This window comes from Mastigoproctus giganteus, chromosome 14, assembly GCF_048544385.1.
Source record: "Mastigoproctus giganteus isolate SK-2022 chromosome 14, ASM4854438v1, whole genome shotgun sequence".
Classification (NCBI taxonomy): Eukaryota; Metazoa; Arthropoda; class Arachnida; order Uropygi; family Thelyphonidae; genus Mastigoproctus; species Mastigoproctus giganteus.
In genome coordinates this window covers 62,118,651-62,143,560 of record NC_143588.1, presented here as the reverse complement: position 1 = coordinate 62,143,560, position 24,910 = coordinate 62,118,651, and the positions used below count along the sequence as shown (strand labels likewise).

At 37.6% G+C, this 24,910-nt stretch overlaps 1 protein-coding gene across 1 annotated transcript in view; it reads right to left on the bottom strand.

Annotated features, from left to right (window-relative positions):
* Positions 1-24,910, bottom strand: part of nsl1 (non-specific lethal 1) — a 241,584-nt gene that overhangs the window by 38,609 nt on the left and 178,065 nt on the right. The window contains exon 6 of the mRNA XM_090388918.1: positions 2,733-2,864. Within this exon, the coding sequence (XP_090245044.1) occupies positions 2,733-2,864 (132 nt within the window). The remainder of the gene's footprint in view (positions 1-2,732; positions 2,865-24,910) is intronic.

Here is a 24,910-nt window from a genome sequence, read left to right as displayed (position 1 = left end):
TAACTGAGAACAAAGTAGAGGAGAAATCGTTGAAGTTAAATAGAGGAAAGGCACCTGGGGTGGATGGGATATATCTAGTTATAATAAAGGAGGCAGCAAAGGAAATAAGCTTTGCTATTTGGTTTTTAGGAGCATTTGCAACTAAGGCCATATTGCTCTGGGGATATGAAGTGGTCATTCCCTGATCTTTCCACACCCTCCGTATTTGGTGGTCACGGGCTCGAACCCCAGTCTAATCAAGAAGTGTGTGCTACGCATTGCTGCTCCAGCCCACCTGGCTAAAGAAAGTAAGCAAACCCTCAGCCATAACTATGAGAGCATTCTTGGACTAAGAAGTCCCCATGGACTGATGATGTGCAAATGTATCCCCAATTCACAAAGGGGGATCAAAAAGTGACCCAAGTAATTACACACCTGTTAGTTTAACTTCTGTTCCAGGAAAAATAATGGAGTCACTGGTTAAAAAAGCATGTAGGATCATCTAAACAAGACTGCAGTAATAATTCAGACACAGCATGGGTTTGTTAAGGAGAACACCTTGTCTGACAAATTTTATTGGATTTATGATTCGATTACAAAGGAACTGGATGCAAAAAAATAATTTTGATATCATATACTTCGATTTCAGGAAAGCTTTTGATACTGTTGCGCATGGAACACTTCTGTAAAACTGGAACAGTATGGTATTACGGGCAAGTTGCTACACTGGATAAAAGGGTGGCTGAGTGGAAGAAGACAGAGAGTGGTAATCAATGGATGCTGCTCTTCGTGGAATAATGTTATTAGTGGAATCCCTCAGGATTTGGTGTTGGGCCTGCTTTTTTTTTTTTTTTTTTTCTTTTTTGTTAGTTGTTGGCACATCAGTTTCTGTGGCCATAATGCACCTCCCAAGGTTTTTGCATTTCACTGTGATCCAAGCCCGAGCCGGAATTCGAATCTGTGACCTATGGGTTGCCAGGCAGGCACTTTACCCACCTGGCTAGCCCAGTCAGCTGTTGTTTTGTATATTTATCAATGATATTGATAAATCATTCAATCATTGTCATTGATAAATGACAATGATTGAAGGCATATAAGGCTTAATGTCCAAGTATGCAGATGATACAAAGGTTGGTAGGGTTATTCATGACAGTAATTGGCAATGTGCTACTGCACCAGGATCTAGAAAAGTTAGTTAGGCAGATGGGCCGAGAAGTGGCAACTGAAGTTTAACACTGACAAATACAAAGTACTGCACATGGATAGAAGTAACTCCAGAGAAACGTACCAACTGTGTGGAACTATACTTATGGTGGTAGAAAATGAAAAGGACCTAGGAGTAATTGTGCAGTCATATATGAAGTTTTCTGAGCAATGCAGACAAGCTTCCAGGGCAGGTCATGGGGTATCATCAAAGATATACAGGAATTTTGCTAGTAGGGAAAAGATAATTATCCCTTTGTATAAGGCAATGGTCAGGCCACACCTTGAGTACTGCATACAGGTCTGGAGGCCTCATTTTAGGAAAGATGTAGCTTTTCTTGAGCATGTACAGAGAAAAGCAACAAGATTGGTGAGGGGAACAAAAGAGTGCTCTTACCGAGAAAGGCTCAAACTCTGCAAATTGCAGTGGTTAGAGACTAGGCACCTGTGAAGTGATCTGATTGTGTATTAGGCCTTGAATTAGTTGAGCACGCTGAATTCTGATGGGATTCTTCCGCTTGCTCAGATTACAAACCTGAGGAGGCATAAATTCAAATTGAAGAAAGGCAGTTGCAGAATAGATGTGCAGAAATTTGTCTTTAGCCAGTGGGTAGTTTATTGCTGGAACAAACATCCATCTGTTGTTGCGGAAGTTGATAGCTTAAATAAATTCAAGGAGGAACTGGACAAACGTTTAGAGGGAATGGATGTATGAATTTTTTTTTTTTTTTTTTTTTTTTTTGGATGATGCTACATAAGCTCATATGCTTGTTTTCTTGCACCACACACCTCTACTACTACGTCCAGAACCCATTTTGCTTAAAAATGAGAGGATTGGTTGCACATATCTGAAAATTGGCAAAGCGGTTCGGGATTGGCGAGACCATATTTGAAGAAAGGAAGGAAAGGGTCATAGAAGGGCAACGCGACTGGTGAGGGGGAAGGAAGCTAAGTGTTGCCCATTTAAGAATCCCCCCCCCTTTGATAGATGCTGAAAAAGACTACTTCCTTGCACCACTTAGCCATTGTAATGCAAATGCCTAAATGAAAAATTGCCAAACAAGTGGAATGGACATAGTGCCACCTCTGAGTGACCACCATAATAGATTTATTCCCCACTAATTGTTTGCCCACAGGTTATATAAAAGACCATGTCTGTATCCCAGGAAACCTGTACAGTAGAGAACTCAAACAGCATCTTGAAGGTTGAAAAATACTGGCCAGCTCTACTTTTGGCCATCCTGTATATATAATGTTTGTGTAGAATTTCAGTCCTGTATCTAGCATGGTTGGATAACTATGATGCATTGTGGTCCCCTTTGAGATCCAAAATTTTTAAACACTCTCCTGACCTACACAGGATTTCATCATGTTTTAACATTATACCTCTATATTAAAATTTTATTTTAGAATTTCATAATAAATATAGTTTCTTCCTGATCTTTAAAAGGTTACATTCTCAACCAGAAACAATTTTCACTAACTAGCTAATTAGCACTGCATGAGAACAAGTATAATAACTCAGAAAATGAAACAGAATTGTTTCTTACCTGAATAATTATTTAATGAAATTCCACCATCAATAAGTGAAGAAGGAGAAGGTACTGGTGAGCCAGGCTTGGAACTTTCACTAGATCCTGCAGACAAACTGCGACGCCTTTCCTGTTGTTTCTTAATTGAAACTAAATATGAAACACAAAATTTGTGAAAGGAATTTTTCCCCCACATATAAGCAAATAAAAATTACAAAAACAATTTAATAGTTACTTTAAACACAGCCTTTAAGTTAAATTTTCCTTTACTTATGGGGTCCAAAGCACATACAGGCTTTGTATATGCAATGGACATGGCTGACATAGCTTTTAATAAGTAACTGATAACTGAAAATAAGAGTTCATCAAAAAACTAAGTCAGCTGTTGTAACCTATTTCCTATTTAGTTTATTTTGGCACTGTTCCACAGAACTGTTAGTTTTTTTAGCCTCTATTTTTTAATATTTTTTTAACTGCTAGTCACACTGATCCGATTAAAATATAGGCATCCACCTCAACCCTCGTATTTCTCAAGAATGTGCAAACATTCTGAAAAAATTGCAAGCAGTTCTCCCCCCCCCCCCCCACATTTTTTGTGAATCACAGCCATTAAATAAAAAAAAAGCAATTCTTTTAAAAATTGCATCAATTCACAAAGATCTAGTCCTGGCTATGTGAAAGAAACAGTTCAAAAAAACAGCAATAATCAATTACTTCCATTGGATTTACTGTGGGAAAATATGCTGTATGTACAGAGATGTTAACAAATTGTCACAAAAAAAGTACAGTTGTGTATAAGAGTCATTAAAAACAGTGAAACGCAACCATTGGGATCCACTACCAATCAAGATTTAAGTATACTTTTTTTTAGCCTCTATTTTTTAATCTTTTTTTTTTTTTTTTTTTACAAAAGATTAAAAAAAATTAAATACACACATATCGAAGAGATACAATCAAAAATTAAAATAACAACATAAAACAGAAATTTATATTGGAATCTATAAGTAAGTACTTTCCCCCTTCATTATTTCACACAATAAACCTCATTTGAAACTAAAAAATACTAACTTTGAATAAGATCATTTGAATTATCTAATCTATGCCACAGATAACTTTCTAGAGACAACAAGGCAGTTCTACTGGATGGGGAAGATAGTTTTTTGCATATACTGTTGCAGTTTTGCAGCATGAACATCTATAGTGCAGAGAAATTCTACAGAGGATTGAATGTCATTCATTAACTGCCCCTCCTCTCTTTCTCATTCCACATACCTTTAACTACATAATTCACAGTATTGACTGTTAATGTAAGCATGTGTTTCTTAGACCAACAGTTGTCGACGAGTAGGAGTGGAATTGTAGCATGCATGCTTCACAGAATTTCTAACTAATTAGTGAATGACCTTGCCCTGCCTTTAGAAAACTTCTCTACTAAAATGAATTAATTATTAACTGAATTTGTCACAACTTAGGTTACTGCAGTAATAACCATTTGCTGTGGTTCACGTGACTTAACCTGCCATCCCAAATGGATGAACTACCACTGAAACATATTTCCAAAAACTATCCATTTTATTCATTATTGTGTGCAAGTGCTACATGAAGGAAAGATGTTGACCACGGATCTCTGGTTGGGTGCCTCAAAAAAAAAAAGTTAAAATCAATATAACATTTAAAATTTTTTCAAGGGCATTGTCAAGATCTGAAAATGTAATCTACACATAATATTAAGTGAAAATAGACTCAATGTTATATATACACTTGTTTGAAAAAATATTCCACCTTACAGACATATAGCAACTAAATCCCCACAAGGGGCTCGGCACACCCAGGGTCTTGAGGCTGGATATCATCATTCTTCTTCTCTCTCTCTCTCTCTCTCTCAGGGTAACTTGGGATTTTTTTTTTTTTTTTTTTTGGATGGTGCAGCATAAGCCTCATGCTTCCTTGTACCATATGGCTAATAATAATAATAATAATAAAGCAATCAATGACTTATCCTAGATATTTAAGACTATTCAAGAAAACCGCTCCATACCATTTTTAACACTTAATTTATTCTAGGTGTTTCTGGAAAAGTGCCTGAAATGCAGTAGACAAGAATAAAAGAGTTACATCTGAATGGTTTCATAGTGCACTATGCAACCACTGTAAGGGCTGTTATATTTTATAAAAACTGAGACTCCCTATTTATAACATCAATTGGCAATGACATCAAGCTCCCATCACCAACTGGTACTATAAAGTACTGTAAATTAAAACAGGCAGTTAATGACAAGAATCAGGGCATGTTACTGCAACAAGACCTACAGAAACTAGGTAGGTGGGCCAGAAATAGCAATTGACGTTTAACATTGATCAGGGGCAGCTCGTCCATAGGCACTGTGGCACACCCAGCTATTTAAATCTAGATATACAGTGAACGTGAAGAACAATGCAACGCAATCAATATTTTTATTAACAGGACCTCCATATAGTATGTGTATCCTCTATTTCCAGTTATCATTTCAATAATAAACGAATAAAAACACGAAATCATTTCCAACTTTCAAGTTTAATTAACCGTAGGCCTCGCTGTGCACCAGGTAGACACATTTTGCAGAAGTGAATATCTGGTATTAACCAAAGTGAATATCTGGTAGTTGGTTACTACTGGAAACCAGCATATTGGCAACTTGCCAACATACATTTTATTAGGTGGAATGAACCAATCATTGTAAAGTGCACAGTGCAGATTTCATCGCTAACCACAATGGGTGTCTTTTTGTTATTTGCCCGAATTCCCATTAAGTAACTAAATAATATCAGTGTTAAGTCAATACTCAATATTCAACAGCGTAATTATGTGATTACAGCTTAACTGCGAATTGAGCTTGAACTTGGTAAGCTATGAGGCGATGTGTAAGTAAAACATTATTTCTAAGACATATGATTCTGTGAAATTTTATTTGATCATGGCCTCCATGCTTCCCCATGAAGTAAATCGCACAACAGTGCAACATCAGCAACTTTTTTCACAATTATCTCTCCAAGAAAAAAATGTGATTAAAAAAGAAGGCCACCCCACACAACAGATTCAAATTTCTCAGCGGGGAATAAGTAATAATAATAAATATATTCAAAGTTTTAAAACTGAATGGTACCAAAGGAAAAGTTGGATTTGTGGTTATGAAGTTAAAAATGCATTGTTTTGTTTTCCATGTTTACTGTATGGAGGTGACTTAACGCGGACAAAAAGTGACTTCACAAACAAACAGAATGAAAGAAAAAACCCTAAAACATGAGTTCGAAGAAACATATTGATAATGTGATTTCACTATCGCTTTTAGGAAGAGTAAATATTAAAGAACAGCTTAATGAGGCCTACAGACTTTCGATCTGCAAACATAACAGAAAATTTATCAAGAATCGTAGGATATTATCTAAAATAATAGAGTGCAGTGAATTTTGTGGACAGTTTGAAATTCCTTTACGTGGACATGACGAAAAAGACGATTCTAAAAATCCAGGAGTATTCAGAGGGTTAATAAATTTCACCTGTACATTAGATTCCAATTTAAAGAACCATTTAGAAAGTAATGCAGCATTTAAAGGCATTTCAAAAACTATTCAGAATGATATTTTTGACTGTTTTCTGCAAATATGCAGGGATGAAATAAAAAGAGAAATTAAAGAAGCTTCATTCGTAGCTGTCATGACTGATGACACAACAGATGTATCAGAACATACAAATGGTAACTGCTCTGAGATGTGAACTGAACGGAGACATTTTTTGAGCATTTCTGGGGTTTTTTCACTCTGGAAAACCAAACAGCAGACGGAATATCGAAGTGCATTCTAGACACAATCCTCGAAGGAAATACTCAAAAACTGGTTGCTCAGACATTTGATGGCACAACTGTGATGAAAGGGGGAGTTCAGGATAAAATAAAAGTGTACAAAAATGCACATTTTATTCACTGCTATGCACGCCAACTGAATCTGATGATGAGATGCAGCAAGTAGTACCCGAAATTCAAGAATATCCTTTTCGAACCTCATGCCGATACCAACATTTTGCTGTGTTGCCCAACCTTCCCCTACAAGATGGAACTTCAATATACGCATTTATGAAAACTTTGAATCCTAAAAAAGTGCATGGAGGAACTACAAGCGACAGCAAATGCAGATAAGACGATTTCAGAAGCAACTGGAAATTTGCATATCTTGAGTAATGAAAAATTCGAGTTCTGGTTAGAACTTTTCCATCAGATAATGCCTCACATGGAAGTCATTTATAATCAAATGCAATCTTGAGAATTGAGGCAGTCAAAATACCTGTATATATAGGAAACTTTAAGAATGCCATTCTAAAAATCAGGAATTCAATATACTGTGAAAATCCTTCAAAAACACTATGACTGAAGCGAAGGAAATAGGAGACTATATAAGTGTTGACGTAGGTGAGATATACTCTTTTACAAAGTAATTAATTGCTGGTAAATTGTTTAACAAGGAGAACTTTATTTTTCGTATCAAATTACCCATGGAAGAGGTACAGGAAACTACTGAGGCATATCCCATGATTGAAAGCAAAAAACTTCTTAGGGAATTATAAGTTTTCTATAGCAGACATGATCTACACAATTATTGCAAATTAACTGACTTGCTGAAATTTATCTCAGAAAATAATCTAGCTGAAGTTCTTGGTGAACTTACAAAACAAGTTCTTTTGACCATTCCAATGACTACTTCAGACCCCGAACGCTGCCATTCGACATTAAAAAGAATAAAAACATTTTTAAGAATTACGAATCAGGAAGGGCTAAATGTTCAAGCAATGCTTTCAATAGAGAAAAGCTTGGTCATCAGTGCACCAAACTTGAATGAAAAAGTTAATCTATTTTCAACAAATAAAAACAAAAGAATGGATTTTGATTTTAAATAAAAGTTCAAGTCTGTTAATGGTAAATGTCTAGTTAATGTTTTGTAGTATTTTTAACTTGATTATTATTATTACTGTGTATGACTACATGTCTTATAATCAAGGCAATTTAATGTGACTTTAAGACGTAACACCCCCAAACATCAGTCACGAGACGCCACTGACATTAATAATACACTGCACTTAATGTCAAACCTCAAATCTCATAATAATATACCAAATTAATACACCAAAGACCACACTCACGACAGTGGTAAAGAAAAAAGCCTAGAGATAATAATACAGTTTGAGATGAAATTCTCCAAGCAGTGCAGATAGGCTGCTACCACAGCTCATGAGATTCATTAGCATTAGTAGAGGCATACGATGCAAGAAAGCAAGCTCATGCAGCATCACCCAAAAACCTCTCATTTCACTCCTCCATTTGTTCCAAATGCCTGTCCAGCTCAGCCTTAAATTTATTGAGGCTATCAACTTCCACAACAAAAGATGGAAGTCTGTTCCACCAATCAACTACCTACTGGCTAAAGGTAAATTTCTGCACATCTTTTCTACAACTGTTTTTCCTCAATTTGAAACTGTGCCCCCTCAGGTTCTTAATCTGAGCAAGAGGAAGAATCCCATCAGCATTCAGCTTGCTCAACCCATTCAAGGCCTTATACATCTTAATCAGATCACCTCGCAGGTGCCTACTCTCCAGGCGCTGCAATTTGCAGAACTTAAGCCGTTCTGGGTAAGAGCACCCCTCTGTTCCCCTCACCAATCTTGTTGCCCTTCTTTGTACTCTTTCTAGCAACTCTACATCCTTCCTAAAACGAGACCTCCAAACCTGTACATAGTACTCTAGGTGTGGCCTGACCATTGCCTTGTATAACAGGATAATCACCTCCCTATCCCTGCTAGCAAAATTCCTACATATCCTTGACAAGACTCAATGACCTGCCCAGGCAGCCCATCTGCACTGCTCTGAAAACTTCATATTTGACCACACAAGGTCTTTTTCACTTTCCGCTTCCCTGAGTGTAGTACCACACAGTTTGTACATTTCTCTTCAGTTATTGCTATCCATGTGCAGGTAGTTCTCGACTTATACAAGTTAATTCGTTCCTAGAGGGCGCTCATAAAGCGAAAACTCAAAGCGAGAATTTATTTCCCATAGACAATGTTAAAAATAGGGGTTACGTTATCAACAATGAAATTAGTTAGCTAATTAGTTTATGTTTAAACAATGATTGATTTATCCAAAGAAATGAAAACAGCCTGTAAAATCAAACAAATTATAATAATAGAGAAATTATTTATGACCTACAAATGTTAAAGAATGTTTATTCTTCATCATCATCGACTAAATGCACACTCGTTATTCACTCATTATTGGCTCGGCACTCATTGGTTTGTTGCACAAGGGGTTGTCTTCTTCAGAAATGCTTCAACAGGCGTTTATTTCCAAGATAATCTTCTCTTTTCTTTATAAATTTCAATAGCATGCATAAACGCACAAATTGCAACTAACACGATTTGCGCGGAGTAACAAATTTATGAACCTTAAAAAAAAAAAAGGGAATAAAGAGAAGATTCTGAAAGTTTATTTTTTATACAACTGAAGATTTCAGTAAAGGGCAAACACATTTCACTATAATAACATAAAAACCCACACAATTCCAGCTATCGGTATTTTCAAATGCAATAACATCGAGTTTGCTACCTGTTTATAATTGCTTGCACTAACAGAAAAGGCCAATAAACTGGAAAGTGCAAATTGTGTTTATTGTTCTGGTCATGACTTCCAGAAATGTGCTTTAGAAAAATATCACCAAGCCATTCAAAATTGGTTCTTATAACATATGATAACTACGAAATTGTAGTGCGTTTAATGGTTTGAATTGGTAATTAATACAATTTATACTATAAAAATGACCTTTTAGGGAGTTATATAGCAAAAATTTGAACTTCTGAGGTCGTGGAATGAATTACCAAAAAACAATGTGTTAGTGGGTTCACATTACAAAATTTTCGCGATACGATGGTAACGGATTAATATCATAAAGCAGGGTACACTGTATTGTATAGCTACACGAGTGGTTTTAAATGCGGTATGAATGTTTAACATACATTTTTTGCAATTATTGTTCATATTTTCGATTTGTTGATACTTGAAAAAACAAAACAAAAACTTGTAAAGTGAGACCTGCCTGTATACAGTACTTTGCATTTTTGTCAATGTTAAACTTCGGTTGCCACTTCTCAACCCATTTGCCTAACTTATCTAGATCCAGTTGGAGTTGCTACTGTCTTTATTGTCGTTAACAATCCTGCCAACCTTTGTATTCTGCAAACTTGGACATTAAACCTGATATACCTTCATCAATATTACACAAATAAATAAATAAATAAATAAATAGATAAATACACAAAACAACAATGGGCCCAACACCAAACCCTGAGGAACTCCACTAATAACATTTGTCCATGAAGAGCAGTGTCGATTGATTACCACTCTGTTGTTTCTCACTCAACCATCCTTTTATCCATTGTAGCAACTTACCTTAAATGCCATACCTCTCCAATTTGTACAGCAGTTTTTCATGTGCAACAGTATCAAAAGCTTTACTGAAATCCAAGTATATTATATCAAAATTATTTTTGCCATTCAGTTCCTTTGTGACCACATCACAGTATCCAATCAAATCGGTCAGACAAGACTTTCCTTTAACAAACCCATGCTGTGTCTTAACTATTACTGCAGTTTTGTTTAGATGATCCGGCAATGCCTCTTTAACTAGTGATTCCATTATTTTCCCCGGAACACAAGTTAAACTAACAGGTCTGTAGTTACTTGAGTCATTTTTTGAACCCCCTTTGTGAATCGGTGATACATTTGCACACCTCCAGTCCATGAGGACCTCCTCTGAGTCCAAGGAAGCGCTCATAATTATGGCTAAGGATTTGCTTACTTCCTTTGCTGCCTCCTTTAATATAACTGGATAGATCCCGTCCACTCCAGGTGCCTTTTTTATGTTTAACTTCAACAATTTCTCCTCCACTTTGCTCTCAGTTATTACAAAATCACTTAGCTCCCTGTTAAGATTTTGATAAACTTCTGGCACTCCCCTCATTGAATAACTCCTCATGTGTGAATGTAGATGTAAAATACTCATTCAGTTTATCAGCTACCTGAGCATGATCATCAATAGTCAACCCATCCATGTTAAGTAGTCCAATCTGATCCATCCCTTTCCTTCTAGAGTTTACATAAGTAAAGAACTCTTTGCTATTTTTCTTTGCATCCTTTACCAAAGATTTCAACGTTGGTGCATAAATTATTATAACCTTTATATTGTACCTCTTAGAAATCCTGAGAAGTAGTCCTGACACCTTTGGTGATGTACTTTTGAATTCCAAAATGTTTGTTTATATCTTTATGGACCAGAAAGCCAACTCCACCTTCCCTCCTTTCACTGTTTCCATTGGTGTATAGCAGATTTCCACTTGATAAACTTAAGTGATTCGTTTCTTCTCGTTGTTTCAGACAAACCAATGAATTCCAATTCACATTTTATAATTCCTTTTCCAGCTCTAATATCCTACCTACACAGATGAGCAATCTTACGTTGTAACAGGCAAAGTTCAGTTTGCATGCATGGCAACCTCGTCATACCCAGAGATTCTTAGCATCCTCTGCTTCCACCCTGATCCTCTCGCTGCTGTAAGAGGGGGAGTGGAAGCCGCCGAGGACCGAGGGCCATTTGTTTCGCTGTGTTGTCATGTGCTGGACTGTTTGGTCTTTACCTCTTCACGCTTGACCAGGCTCTACCATAATGGCACCCAAACTTTTGTACTTTCCATTTATACAAACAAAAAAACAATGATAAGGTTGCCAATACAAATAAAAATGATAAGAACATGAAGCTGGTATGTGGTATACCTACTAATGCACAAAACATCAGGTATCCTCTCAGGTCACATTCATCTGATGCTGTGAAGAATGGTAAATCTTGAAAGCTTTACAAAACAAGTTCAAAATACTTTGAGTTAAAAAAAAAAAAAAAAAAAATGCTATAAATCATTCAGTGGCATGCCTAAAGGGCAACTGCCGGTGAACCCTGTTTACCTTAACCTTGCAGAAAAGATTGTAGTAGTAGTGCATGTGATGCAAGAAAGCAAGCGTATGAGCTTATGCAGCGTCAGCCAAAAAATAAAAATAAATAAATAAAAAAAAAAATTCACACAACCATTCCCTCTAAATGTTTGTCCAGTTCCTCAAATTTATTTAACCTATCAACTTCCACAAGGACAGATGGAAGTTTGTTCCAGCAATTAACCACCCACTGGCTAAAGGCAAATTTCTGCACATCTATTCTACAGATGTGCAGAAATTTGCCTTTAGCCAGCGGGTGGTTAATTGCTGGAACAAACTTCCATCTGTCGTGGAAGTTGATAGGTTAAATTGTAGCACACGCAGTTTGAGAATCACTGCAATCTACCCTCTCAGTACTACACACACACACATATATATATAAATAAAATATTGCACATGGATGCCTCTGTAGAATTTTGTGTTTTTGACCAGCATTCACACATTTTCAAGGCATATTTTGGGCTTGTTTTCATAATGTTTGAAGTTTACCATGTTTTGCGGTATCAAATAAATATGCAACATGGGAGAATAAACATTTTTGTGCATGTGTCAATCCACCACTGTTTTCTTATCACTCTCCCCACCACATATTCCTTCATGTTTGTATAAATGGAAAATGATGTCAACTATGTCCTTTCATACATATTATCAACATATTGTTTGTCCACCAACTCTCCTTTTTCTTTGGGATCTCAGTCTTGTCAACCACAGTACTTTTCAGGAATGCATCCAATGCAGTAATGTCACAGCATGATTTTTACTCTTGTCAGTTTTATAGCACATCAGCATCTTGAACTATTCTGTATCAGTTTATTATGTCTGTACATATTCATGAGCTGACCTGTATATAAAGACTAAAAATATCAGTCTTCCATGTTTTCCAAAATAACTTGTGTCTCTACTCTCCCTGCTTGCTGTAGCACGGATATGTTAAGCAATGACTAGTACTGGAATGTATAGAGCAATTGCCAGTTGAATGCATTCTCCTGAAAAAATATATATTTGATCCGTCATACATTTTGTAGTATAATCTGCAATGTAATTGGGTACTAAGCAGGAATAAAATAAAGACAAATCGATTTCAGCTATTATTTTTATCTAAGACACTAAATTATTTTGTTTGGAATTTTGCAACTGTTATCTTTAACTTTTCAGCACACTAATAACTTTAGTCATAATATCAACATGTTTTCCAAGAAATTCCACTTGTAGCAAAAAAAATATATATTTTCCATTTCCTAGTTGTTCTTAATGACTGCTAAATGCCAGTGGGTTATTTGTTAGCAGTTTTGCAATAAATCACCATTACAATTCAATTTTTCAAAATGATACTACAGTTTGTATAAATTATAAGCATACCCCCCTCTCTCTCAGTAGTTTCATTCCAATTCTGACATTACCAGGCAGATCATATTTCATGTGTAGTAGCACTCTAGCTATAGGTAAATCTTAAATTCTTTTTTAAAAGGCCTTCCTAACATCCAATCCCTAAAACATTGCTGACACTTTTGGCAGAAAATAACCAATAAAGTTCATTGAAAATAAGTCAAAATCTAAATTATAAAACTTTATAACCAAATTGTTCAATCTGATCATATTAATGAGCAGTGCAATAGTATTCACATAATTGTCTAGTTCTTGCTGGAGCCTTTCAGCATGGTCCTTTTTATCTGATCTGATTTGCATGATGTAGAAGTAACAACAAACCTGCCTGAAGCCATTAGTTTTAATTTCATCTTTAAAATATCCCATATCTGATAGAATATTACTGCTCATTAAATTATATTACTGTTTGTTGTTGTTTTTTTTTTTTTTTTTTAAATTATTTGCTGATGGTTAAGGTCTGCTTCTTACCTTGTTCATTTTCATAATTCTCATTCTGTCTCACCCTCTCTAACATCTTTATGCTGTTTTTGTGCATTCTTCTTGGAGTATTTTGGTGTCCTCTGTCCTGTCATTTTGGTATCTCCTTGCTTTATGGGCTTGCTATTTTCATCTTGATTAATGTTTTCTTGTTTTTCTTCACTTCATTGATTTAAAAAGAAACCACTTTTTTCCCCCTTTTTTTCCTTTCTTTTCTTTTTTTTTTTTCTGTGATTCCATCTTTCTCTGTTAAACTGTAATAGGGATATCATTATGAAAGACAGGGATATATATTGAAAAATTACTCTAATTTTAAGATTTTATTTTTTACACTATTATATGGTTTCAAATCTGTTAAAATTTAGTTTTCTTTCATTTCCTTCTTATTATCCATCTTATTTTTCTAACCAATCATGAAACAGTAGAGCCAGCCAGAATATCTTGAATATCAATGCCACCATAGATGAGTTTCTGGATATTATCTAGACTCCTGGAGAGGTGGTATAATATATATATATATATTTTTTTATTTATTTTTTTTTTATTATTTGAATGGATTTGATTTCATGAAATTTTAATGGATTTGAAACCATTAAACCCCTAGGTAAAAAGTGAATGGCATACATATATAAATATATATGCCTCTAAATATTAATTTTTTCTAAAATAACAATTCCCTTTTTCTATCTTTATGGTATGACATCCTGTACATTTATATATTCATTACTTAATTCAGTAATACTTGTGTATTACTTCTGCCACATAAGTGTTTTTGGCATATTAACTACAGGGTTCCAAGGCAATCTGCACACATAAAAACAATTTGCCTGAGCAGAGATTTAATTCAGTGCAGATGCTGTTGAATTAAAACACTTTCAAAATGTATATATTGAATATATACATTTTGTATATATTCAGCAAATCCATGCTGCATAAAATTATACAGCATGGGTTTGTTAAGGGAAAGTGTGGTCTGACAAATCTGATAGGATATTATGATGTGGTTACAAAGGAACTGGATGCAAAAAATAATTTTGATATCATATACTTGGATTTCAGGAAAATTTTGAAACTGTTGCACATGAAAAACTGCTGTACAAACTGGAGAGGTATGGCATTAAAGGTAACACAGAAGACAGAGGGTGGTAATTAATGGGTGCTGCTCTTCGTGGACTAATGTTATTAGTGGAGTCGCACAGGGTTCGGTGTTGGGTCCTCTGTTGTTTTGTATAACCCCAGGGGCTCACATCTGGTGAGTATGGGTTTGGCACACCCAGGGTCCTGAGCTAGATATCATTATTCTTCCCTTTCTTGGTGATTCCCTTTTACTTTCTCTCTCTCTCTCTCTCTCTCTCTCTCTCTCTCTCTCTCTCTCTCTCTCTCTCTCTCTCTCAGGGTAACTGGGGAATTTTTTTTTTTTTTGGCTGGTGCAGCATAAGCCTCAGGCTTCCTTGCACCATATAGCTAATAATAATAATAATATTTATCAATGTTATTGATGAAGGTATATCAGGCTTAGTGTCGAAGTTTGCAGATAATATTTGTTTTGTTGTTTGCAGATGATATATGCCTCCGTTGTTTTGTATATTTATCAATGATACTGACGAAGGTATATCAGGCTTAGTGTCGAAGTTTGCAGATGATACAAAGGTTGGCAGGGTTGTTAATGACAGTAATGGCAGTGTGCTACTGCACCAGGACATGGTAGAGTTTATCAAACTCTACCATGGAACTCTAAATGATCTTGTAATAACTAAGAAGAAAGTGAAAGAGAAATTGTTGAAGTTAAACATACGAAAGGCACACCTAGGGTGGATCTATTCAATAATATTAAGGGAGACAACAAAGGAGATAAGCAAACCCTTAGCCGTGACTTATGACAGCATCCTTGGATTTGGGGGGAGGTCCCTGCAGATTCGATATGTGTGAATGTAACTTTGCAAGTAAACCGTTAATTATAGAAAGCTACCTCTGTAAAACAGCAAAACCGAAATAATAGCTGTCTGTCCATTACGAAATGCAGCACATAAAGAATGCATCTCAATACCACTGTTAGTTCACTGTATAATGTGTAAATTCAGTATGGCAAAAACTTGCTTTAATACAGCGGACGATTCTAAGTTACAAAAACAGAGTTTATAGTAATACCTCTTGCCACTAATGCCAGTTTGGCATTAGTGGCAAGTTGCTGCTATGGATAAAAAGATGGTTAAGTGGAAGAAGACAGAGCAGTAGATCAATGGATACTGCTCTTGGTGAACTAATGTTATTAGTGGAGTTCCACAGAACTCATTGTTGGGCCCACTGTTGTTTTGTATATTTATCAATGATACTGATAAAAGGTATATCATGCTTAATGTCAAACTTTGCAGATGACACAAAGGTTAGCAGGGTGATTAATTTCAGTAATCATGGTATGCTGCTTGGTTCTTGAGGTTGTGACAGACATTCTCCCAGGTATGCCAGACAAGCTGTACTTGCTACCTGGGAGTCTAAAACGCTGATGGAACTGATATTCGGGTGACACTCAAGTCGAGTGGACCCAAGTTCGGCAAAGTTCGGACAGTCTATGAGAGCAAAATCCTCTGCTCGCACCTTCACGATGGTGGGACTGTTAGTAATCCTGGGTATAACCTCCAAGCACAAGTACATGGTGGGTGACCACCCAGGTGTGAACCAATGTAAGCAGGGGTCGAGGTGTGGTGCCCACACCACATGGAGGAATGCCGCCCCTCTATGTTACCAGGCAGTACTAGGTGGTAGATGACACATCAACCGGTCAAATACCACCACTTTGCTTATTGGAGGCTTGAAGTGGTAGAACCCATGTTTAGTCTCGAGAGCTAAGTTCCGCTCAACCCTTCCCTATCTCCTCCATCATACATTATGATTGATGACTTTTGAGGTTATGAAGAACATCGTGGCGAGATCCATTATTCCTTACATTTCGAGGGTACAGCTCTAAAACTGTGTTCGCAGGCCGAACAGTAGTTAGTACACAGGACCGAACCTATTGGTAACTCTCTAGGAGGCTTCTGGATCAGCAAGTGTATAATCTTGCTACCTCTACTCTGCCAGATAGTGACTGGATGGAGTCTGAGTAGTGTGTATGCGGGGAGCATTGTCGAGGCCACGTCATGTCAAGGATCTGGGTATATTCTTACCATATGTACGCTGTATCCAAAAATTTCATTACTTCATTCAGCATGTCCCACCCACTTTTTTTACTATTGAATACACCATGAATTGTCAAGCTAATAGAGTAAGCTTACCTGCGAAAAGATCTAAACCTCCCAAGCACTACCTAATTCATTTCACAAATATACGTGGTCTCAATTCTAATCTCAACCATGTCCATTTCCACTTGCAGTCTGCCAAACCCCATGTACTTTTTCTGACAGAATCTCAGTTATCGGTTGATTCAACTACTGCTCATCTCAGATACCCAAATTATTCGCTGTATGATTCCCTTCACCTCAAAGGTTGTACTTGTGCATATGTCCGTTCTGATATTTCCTGTCAGAGACTTGGCAATTTGGAATCTCCTCTCTTTGATCTTCTCTGGCTTAAAATCTCTCTACCTCATTGTGCCAAATTCATCTGTTGTCTCTACCGTTCTCCAAATTCCCCTAATCACTTGGAACTCTTTGACTTCCTCTCTTTGCAACTTGACTTTCTCCAGTCCAACTTTCCTAACAGTGAGGTAATTTTCCTTGGTGATTTTAATGTTCACAACTCCAGCTGGCTTCCATTTTCTAGTCCCACCGACCCAGCTGGTCGAGATGCTGAGGCTTTTGCAATTACTAACGATCTTGCACAGATTGTTCGTTTACCTACAAGAATACCGGACAATCCTAATCATACATCCAATACACTTGATCTTTTTCACACAAACAATCTTAAGTACACGGTCAAAGTGAGAGGTCCTTTAGGCACTTCAGATCACAACTTGGTGATTGTCTCTTCTCCAATGGAACCTTTATCTCATGGCTATTCCCAACCTCATATTGTTTGGCATTACAAGAATGCAAAATGGGATGACCCGCGAGACTTCTTTTCTTCTTTTCCTTGGTCGGATTACTGTTTCAAAACTTCTAATGCCAACGTTTGCTCAGATCGTGTCAGTGAAATTATTCTTGCAGGAATGGAATCCTTTATCCCACACTCCACTTTAAAATCTTCTCCTTTATCTAAACCTTGGTTTTCTGATAAATGTACTAAGGCTGTTCAAGAGAAGAATGCTACATATCGTAATTGGCTTGTTTCTAATTCTTCAGTTTCATTTTCTGCCTACACCAAAGCTCACAACAATTGTAAAGCAGTTAATCAGTCCAAACTAGAGTTTGAACAGGCTAAGAGTAGAAAACTTGCTTTTTGCCCTAATGGTAGCCGAGCATTCTGGTCTCTTGCCAAAGCTATTGGCCACAACTTTTGCCCATCTCTGCTCCCACCTCTGTCCAAACCAGATGGTTCTGTTGTCACTTCAGCCAAGGATAAAGCTGACCTTCTAGCATCTCATTTTTCTTTCAACTCCTGCATTAACGATCTTGGTAAAACACCTCCCACCATTCCCAACACTCTCCATTCAATGCCTCCTGTGGTCTTCCGTCAAAAGGATGTCAGAAGGATTTTGACGAATCTTGATGCTAAGAAAGCTCCAGGTCCTGATGGTATTTCTCCACTTGTTCTCAAAACCTGTGCTCCTGAACTTACTCAGTGCCACCTTTTTTCACTTTCTTATTCCAAAGGTGTTTTTCCTTCTGCTTGGAAATTTGCTCATATCCAGCCAGTTCCTAAAAAGGGTGACAAATCCCTCACATTCCATTATCATCCCATTGCAATTACTTCTACTCTTTCTAAAGTAATGGAGAAATCAGTTAACTGCCAAATTTTAAACTACCTAGAAACCTTCCGTCTGATCAACAATCGCCAGTATGGATTCCGTCAGTGTTGATCCACTGGTGATATTCTGGCTTATGTTACCTATTTATGGACTAATTCAATGGAAAGGTTCGATGAAACACAAGTAGTTGCTCTTAACATCTCAAAGACTTTCGATCGTGTTTGGCATAAAGGTCTTCTAAACCAGCTTCCATCTTATGGTTTGCCAACTGTTTTTAGTAATTGGTTATCCAGTTTTCTCTCTGATCGCTCACTGAGGGTGATGGTAGATGGCTCTCTGTCTTTTAACTTCTCCACTAATGCTGGTGTCTCCCAAGGTTCAGTTCTTATTCTCACTCTTTTCCTCTTGTATATTACCTTCTTCCATTGACTGGAAATCCTATCCATAGTTTTGCCGATGATGGCATATTGCATTCCACTTTCCATTCTGAGAAACCTTATCCTGCTCAATCAGCATCAATTTCTCGAAAATCTGCTACCAATTCCTTAAATGCCGATCTTCAGGTAATTCTCCAGTGGAGAAAAGACAACTTAGTTGATTTCAACCCTTCTAAAACTCAGTCTTGTCTTATATCTCGCAAAAAGGATTCTTCTGCTCCTATGCTTATCTCCAATTTCTAGGCAAAATGATATATCTCTTTTGGGGATTACTCTGACTTCTAATCTCTCTTGGCACAAGCACATTACAAATATTGCTTCCTCTGCATCGAAAAAACTTCGTTTTCTCTTTCGCTCTCACCTTTACTTTTCTTCCAAACAGCTGCTCAGTCTGTATAAATCGCAAATCTGCCCTGCCATGGAATATTGTTCCCACACTGGGGTGGTTCCCCCAAAACCTCTCTCAGGCTTCTTGATTCCATTCAGAAGAGGGCAGTTAGGTTAATTAATGATTTGTCTCTAACAGAGTCTCTTCACTCGCTCTCCCATAGACGTACTGTTTCTGCTGCATGCCTATTCTACAGATACTTCCCTGGGCATTGTTCTTCTGAACTGGCTTCTATAATTCCCACTCTCTCTTTCAAAACAGTCCGAACACGTGCCACCACCAGCCAACAGCCTTTTACTGTCCAACTTCAAACTCACAGAACCAACCTTTCATCTTCCTCGTTTATTCATTCAACTGCCGTTTTCTGGAACAACCTTCCTTCATACGTATTTCCTGAAAATTACAGTCTACAGAAGTTCAAGTCCAATGTCGACAAATATCTTCTTTCGTCTTCTCAACCTCTAACCCAAGCACAGTACTAAGTACCATAGGTTCTAATAATACCTCTCGTGTTTGGGGTTTACATAAAAAAAAAAAAACAAGATATAGAAAAATTACATAGATGTGCTGAGAAATGGCAATTGAAGTTTCACATTGACAAATGTGGGTAGCAGTAATTCCAGATTATGTCCCAACTGTGGTACTACACTCAGGGTAATGGAAAATGAAAATACCTGTGGGTAATTGTGCAGTCAGATATGAAGTTCTCTGAGCGGTGCAGACAGGTTGCCTAATGCTGGTGATCCCCAAGGTTCAGTTCTTTCTTCCACTCCTTTCCTCTTATATATTAACAGCCTTCTTCCATTGACTGAAAATCCTATCCATAGTTTTGCTAATGATAGCATATTACATTCCACCTTCCAGTTTGAGAAGCTTTGCTCTGCATCTGAAAAAAAATTGGGTTTTCTCTTTCGCTCTCGGCATTACATTGAGAGGGCGCTGACTCTCTTTAAAAATTACAGTTGCGAGTTACAGGCTCCGAAAAAAAACGATAAGTATTTGCCTTTTTATTTACATAATTGTTATTTTATATTGAACTTAACACGTAGTCTTATAGTTATAGTTACGCTGGTTATTTTTATTTTAATTTAGATAAACAGTTTTTGTGGATATACGTAATACTTAATATACGTAAAACCATTATTTCATTTGAATCTGGCAGCCATTGTTTTTGTATATAGTGGTAGGGAATTCAAATTTTTAATTGTGGTAGTTAGTTAGTTCTAACGTATAATTTATAGAGTAATACGCTTTACTGTTTCTATTAGATAGCGTAGTATTGACATTTAATTAATTTCATTTATTGATTTTATTAATTTAAAGTATCATGCCCCAAACTAGAGCAGCAAAGCAACGGCACAAAGTGGCAGGAGTGCTGTGACTCGGGGGAGAACTGAAGGCGGAGATTCTCCAACGCATCAGAGCCTAAAAAAAATGTGTGATTTGTGAAATGTTTGCTGAACTCTCTGGAAAGGAACATATTGCCATGGGGGACGTCTTTGTGTGTACGCACGATGTAAGGAAATCAGGCAACAACTCAGCATTGTTATAGGCCTATATGAGAGTTTGAAGGACAGGGTGGATGCCCTCGAAAGATCTAAATTGAGGGGTCCATCTGGCTCTCAGCTGCCCACATCAATGCCAGAGCTTGAACTTGGTCATCGCGCAACACAGCGGCAACCCCCAAGGCAGAATGCACTGGTCCCACAGGACTAGTAGTTCTTGGTGACTCTATTGTCAAGGAAACGGGAAACATGCTTTGTAAAAAGGATAGGTGGAATAGGACAAGGGTATGTCTGCCAGGGGCAAAGGTTGATGACGTTGTACAGTGGATATCATCTTTTAAGGGAACAAAAGGTGATATAGTTGTACACGCTGGCACTAATGATATTAGGAGTAGGAGACCGGCAGAATTACTTAACAAGTACAGGTCACTGTTGAACAAAAGCCGAGAATTAGGGTTGAATTTGCAAGTGTCTGCAATTCTGCCCAGACACGATAGAAGGGAGTATATGATGAGAGCCTTGTCGATCAATTCGGCCCTGGAAAGAATGTGCAAGGCTCAAGGGGTAGAATTTTTTTCAGCCTGGACTGTACTTGTTAACAGGAGAGACTGCTTCTATAAGGATGGGATACACTTAAATAGAAAGGGTGCAAGAATATTTGCTGATGCTATCGAGGCAGTGTTAGGTGGGTCGGAAAACTGATAGCTTGGGGAGATACAAGGACTAATAGTTTAACAGTAGCCATAGGCAGAAGTGAAGGTGATTCTTGCACAACTTCTATTAGAATAAGTAGCGACCTGGAGCGTGGCGTGTTGGGAGTTTCAGGGACGGATGGCAGTCATCCCGAAATAGGTGGGTATATGGGAGGTGTTAGGGTAAGTAGGAATAGGAGCATGTATACCAATGCTAGAAGTATAGTAAATAAATTTGATGAATTTGTAATGTTGGTCAAGACATCAAAGGCGAATATTGTTGGGATAGCAGAGATGTGGTGTCACACAGATATAAGGAATGCTGAACTGGAATTTGGGGAGTACAATGTGTACAGAAAGGATAGAAAGGGAGGAGGTGTTATGCTGTTAATAAAGAAAAACATAAAATCAAAAGAAGTGCATCCAGTTGATATAGATGAACAGTGCACTGTTGAGTCAGTTTGGTGTGACATAAGCACTGCGAAAACAAAAATAACAGTAGGAGTGTGTTATAGGCCTAATGACTCGAATGAGTACAATGAACAATTGTACAGAGAAATAGAGTGGGCTAGTAAATCAGAATGTCTTATAATGGGAGATTTTAACTTCCCAGATATTGACTGGAACTTGTGGGTTGGTTACTCACACACTAGTCAGACTTTTGTGGATTTATTGGATGATTGTTTTCTGCAGCAGCATGTTCGAGAGGCAACCAGAGAAAGTAATACTCTTGATCTGGTTATCAGCAGTGATCATTCTTGTATTAAGAATTTGCAGATAAAGGAACCACTAGGTGGCAGTGATCACAGTGTACTGATGTGGGATTTACTTAAAGATTTAATTACCATCAGGGGTAAAGGAAAGTGTTTTTGCTTCCGTAAAGGTGAGTACAGTGGTCTCCTACAGTTTTTAAATTCTGTACAGTGGGATCAACTGACGAAGTTACCAACAGTAAATTCTAAGTGGGAAGCATTCAAGGAATTAATCATGGATGCTACTAAACGTTTCATACCTATTAAGAAATACTGTTCAAAGTTTAGGCATAAATGGTTATCTGATGAACAAACGAGACTCGTAACAGAGAAGATAGATGCATGGGATGCATATAAATTTTCAAGTGACTCAGAAGCCTATGGCAGACATAAGCTGGTCTGTAATCAGGTCACAAAGGAGGTTATGCAGGCGAAGGCAGATTACGAGAAATCCTTGGCAAAAGATGCTAAGAAAAACAGCACGGATTTCTTTACTTATATAAACTCTAAAAGGAAGGGGATGAATCTGATTGGTTCGCTTGACATCGATGGTTCGACTGTTGATGATCCTGCTCAGATAGCAAACAAATTGAATGAGTATTTTGCATCTACATTCACACATGAGGAATTATTAAGGTTTGAAAATGGCAGGTTATCAAATTGTAGCAGGATACTTAATAATTTTGTAATAACTGAGAGCAAAGTGGAGGAGAAATTGTTGAAGATAAACATAAGAAAAGCACCTGGGGTGGATGGGATCTATTCAGTTGTATTAAAAGAGGCAGCAAAGCAACTAAGCAAACACTTAGCCATAATTATGAGAGCATCCTTGGACTCAGGGGAGGTTCCCACGGACTGGAGATGTGAAAATATATCCCCAATTCACAAAGGGGGGATCGAAGGGTGACACGAGTAATTACAGACCAGTTAGTTTAACTTCTGTTCCAGGTAAAATAATGGAGTCACTGGTTAAAGATGCATTGCAGGATCATCTAGACAAGACTACAGCAATAATTCAGACACAGCATGGGTTTGTTAAGGGAAAGTCTTGTCTGACAAATTTGATAGGATATTATGATGTGGTTACAAAGGAACTGGATGCAAAAAATAATTTTTATATCATATATTTGGATTTCAGGAAAGCTTTTGACACCGTTGCGCATGGAAGACTATTGTACAAATTGGAGCAGAATGGTATTAAGGGTAAGTTGCTACAATGGATAAAAGGATGGTTAAGTGGGAGAAGACAGAGGGTGGTAATCAATGGGTGCTCTTCGTGGACTAATGTTATTAGTGGAGTCCCACAGGGTTCGGTGTTAGGTCCACTGTTATTTTGTATATTTATCAATGATATTGATGAAGGTATATCAGGCTTAATGTCAAAGTTTGCAGATGATACAAAGTTGGCAGGGTTGTTAATGACAGTAATAGCAGTGTGCTACTGCAACAGGATCTAGATAATTTGGGCAGATGGGCTAAGAAGTGGCAACTGAAGTTTTACCTTAACAAATGCAAAGTACTGCATATGGGTAGAAGTAACTCCAGAAAAACGTACCAACCGTATGGTACTACGCTTAAGGTGGTAGAAAATGAAAAAGACATGGGAGTAATTGTGCAGTCAGATATGAAGTTTTCTGAGCAATGCAGACAGGCTGCCAGGGCAGGTCATGGGGTTTTTGTCAATGATATATAGGAATTTTGCTAACAGGGAAAAGGAGGTGATTGTCCCTGTGTATAAGGCAATGGTCAGGCCACGCCTTGAGTACTGCGTACAGGTCTGGAGGCCTCATTTTAGGAAGGATGTCAATTTGCTTGAGCGTGTACAGAGAAGGGCAATAAGATTGGTGAGGGGAATGAAGGGATCCTCTTACCAAGAGAGGCTTAAGTTCTGCAAATTGCAGTGGCTGGAGACTAGGCACCTGCGCGGTGATCTGATTGAGGTGTATAAGGCCTTGAATGGGTTGAGCACGCTGAATTCTGATGGGATCCTTCCACTTGTTCAGATTACGAACCTAAGGGGGCATAAATTCAAATTAAGAAAAGACGGATGTAGAATAGATGTGCGGAAATTTGCCTTTAGCCAGCGGGTGGTTAATTGCTGGAACAAACTTCCATCTGTCGTTATGGAAGTTGATAGGTTGAATAAATTTAAGGAGGAACTGGACAGGCATTTGGAGGGAATGGTATGATTTTTTTTTTTTTTTTTTTGGCCGATGCTGCATAAGCTCATACACTTGCCTTCTTGCATCACATGCCACTACTACTACTACTACTACTTTCCTTCTAAACAGCTGTTCACTTTATACAAATCCACCCTAACATGGAATATTGTTTCCACATCTGGGACGTTGTCCCCAAAACCTCCCTCTGACTTCTGGATTCCATTCAGAAGAGGGCAGTTAGGTTATTTAATGTCATCTCTAACAGAGTCTCTCCAGTCTCTGTCCCACAGACATTCTATTTCTGCTACATGCTTTTTCTATAGATACTTCGACGGGCACTGTTCTTCTGAATTAACTTCTATAATTCCCACTCTTCCATAGCCGAGTGGTTAAGAGTGGGAGTGCTGTAGCATACGCTCTTTGATTAAACCGGGGTTCAAACCCCTGACTGCTAAACACTGTCGACCTGCCAACCCGCACTAGACCAGCATT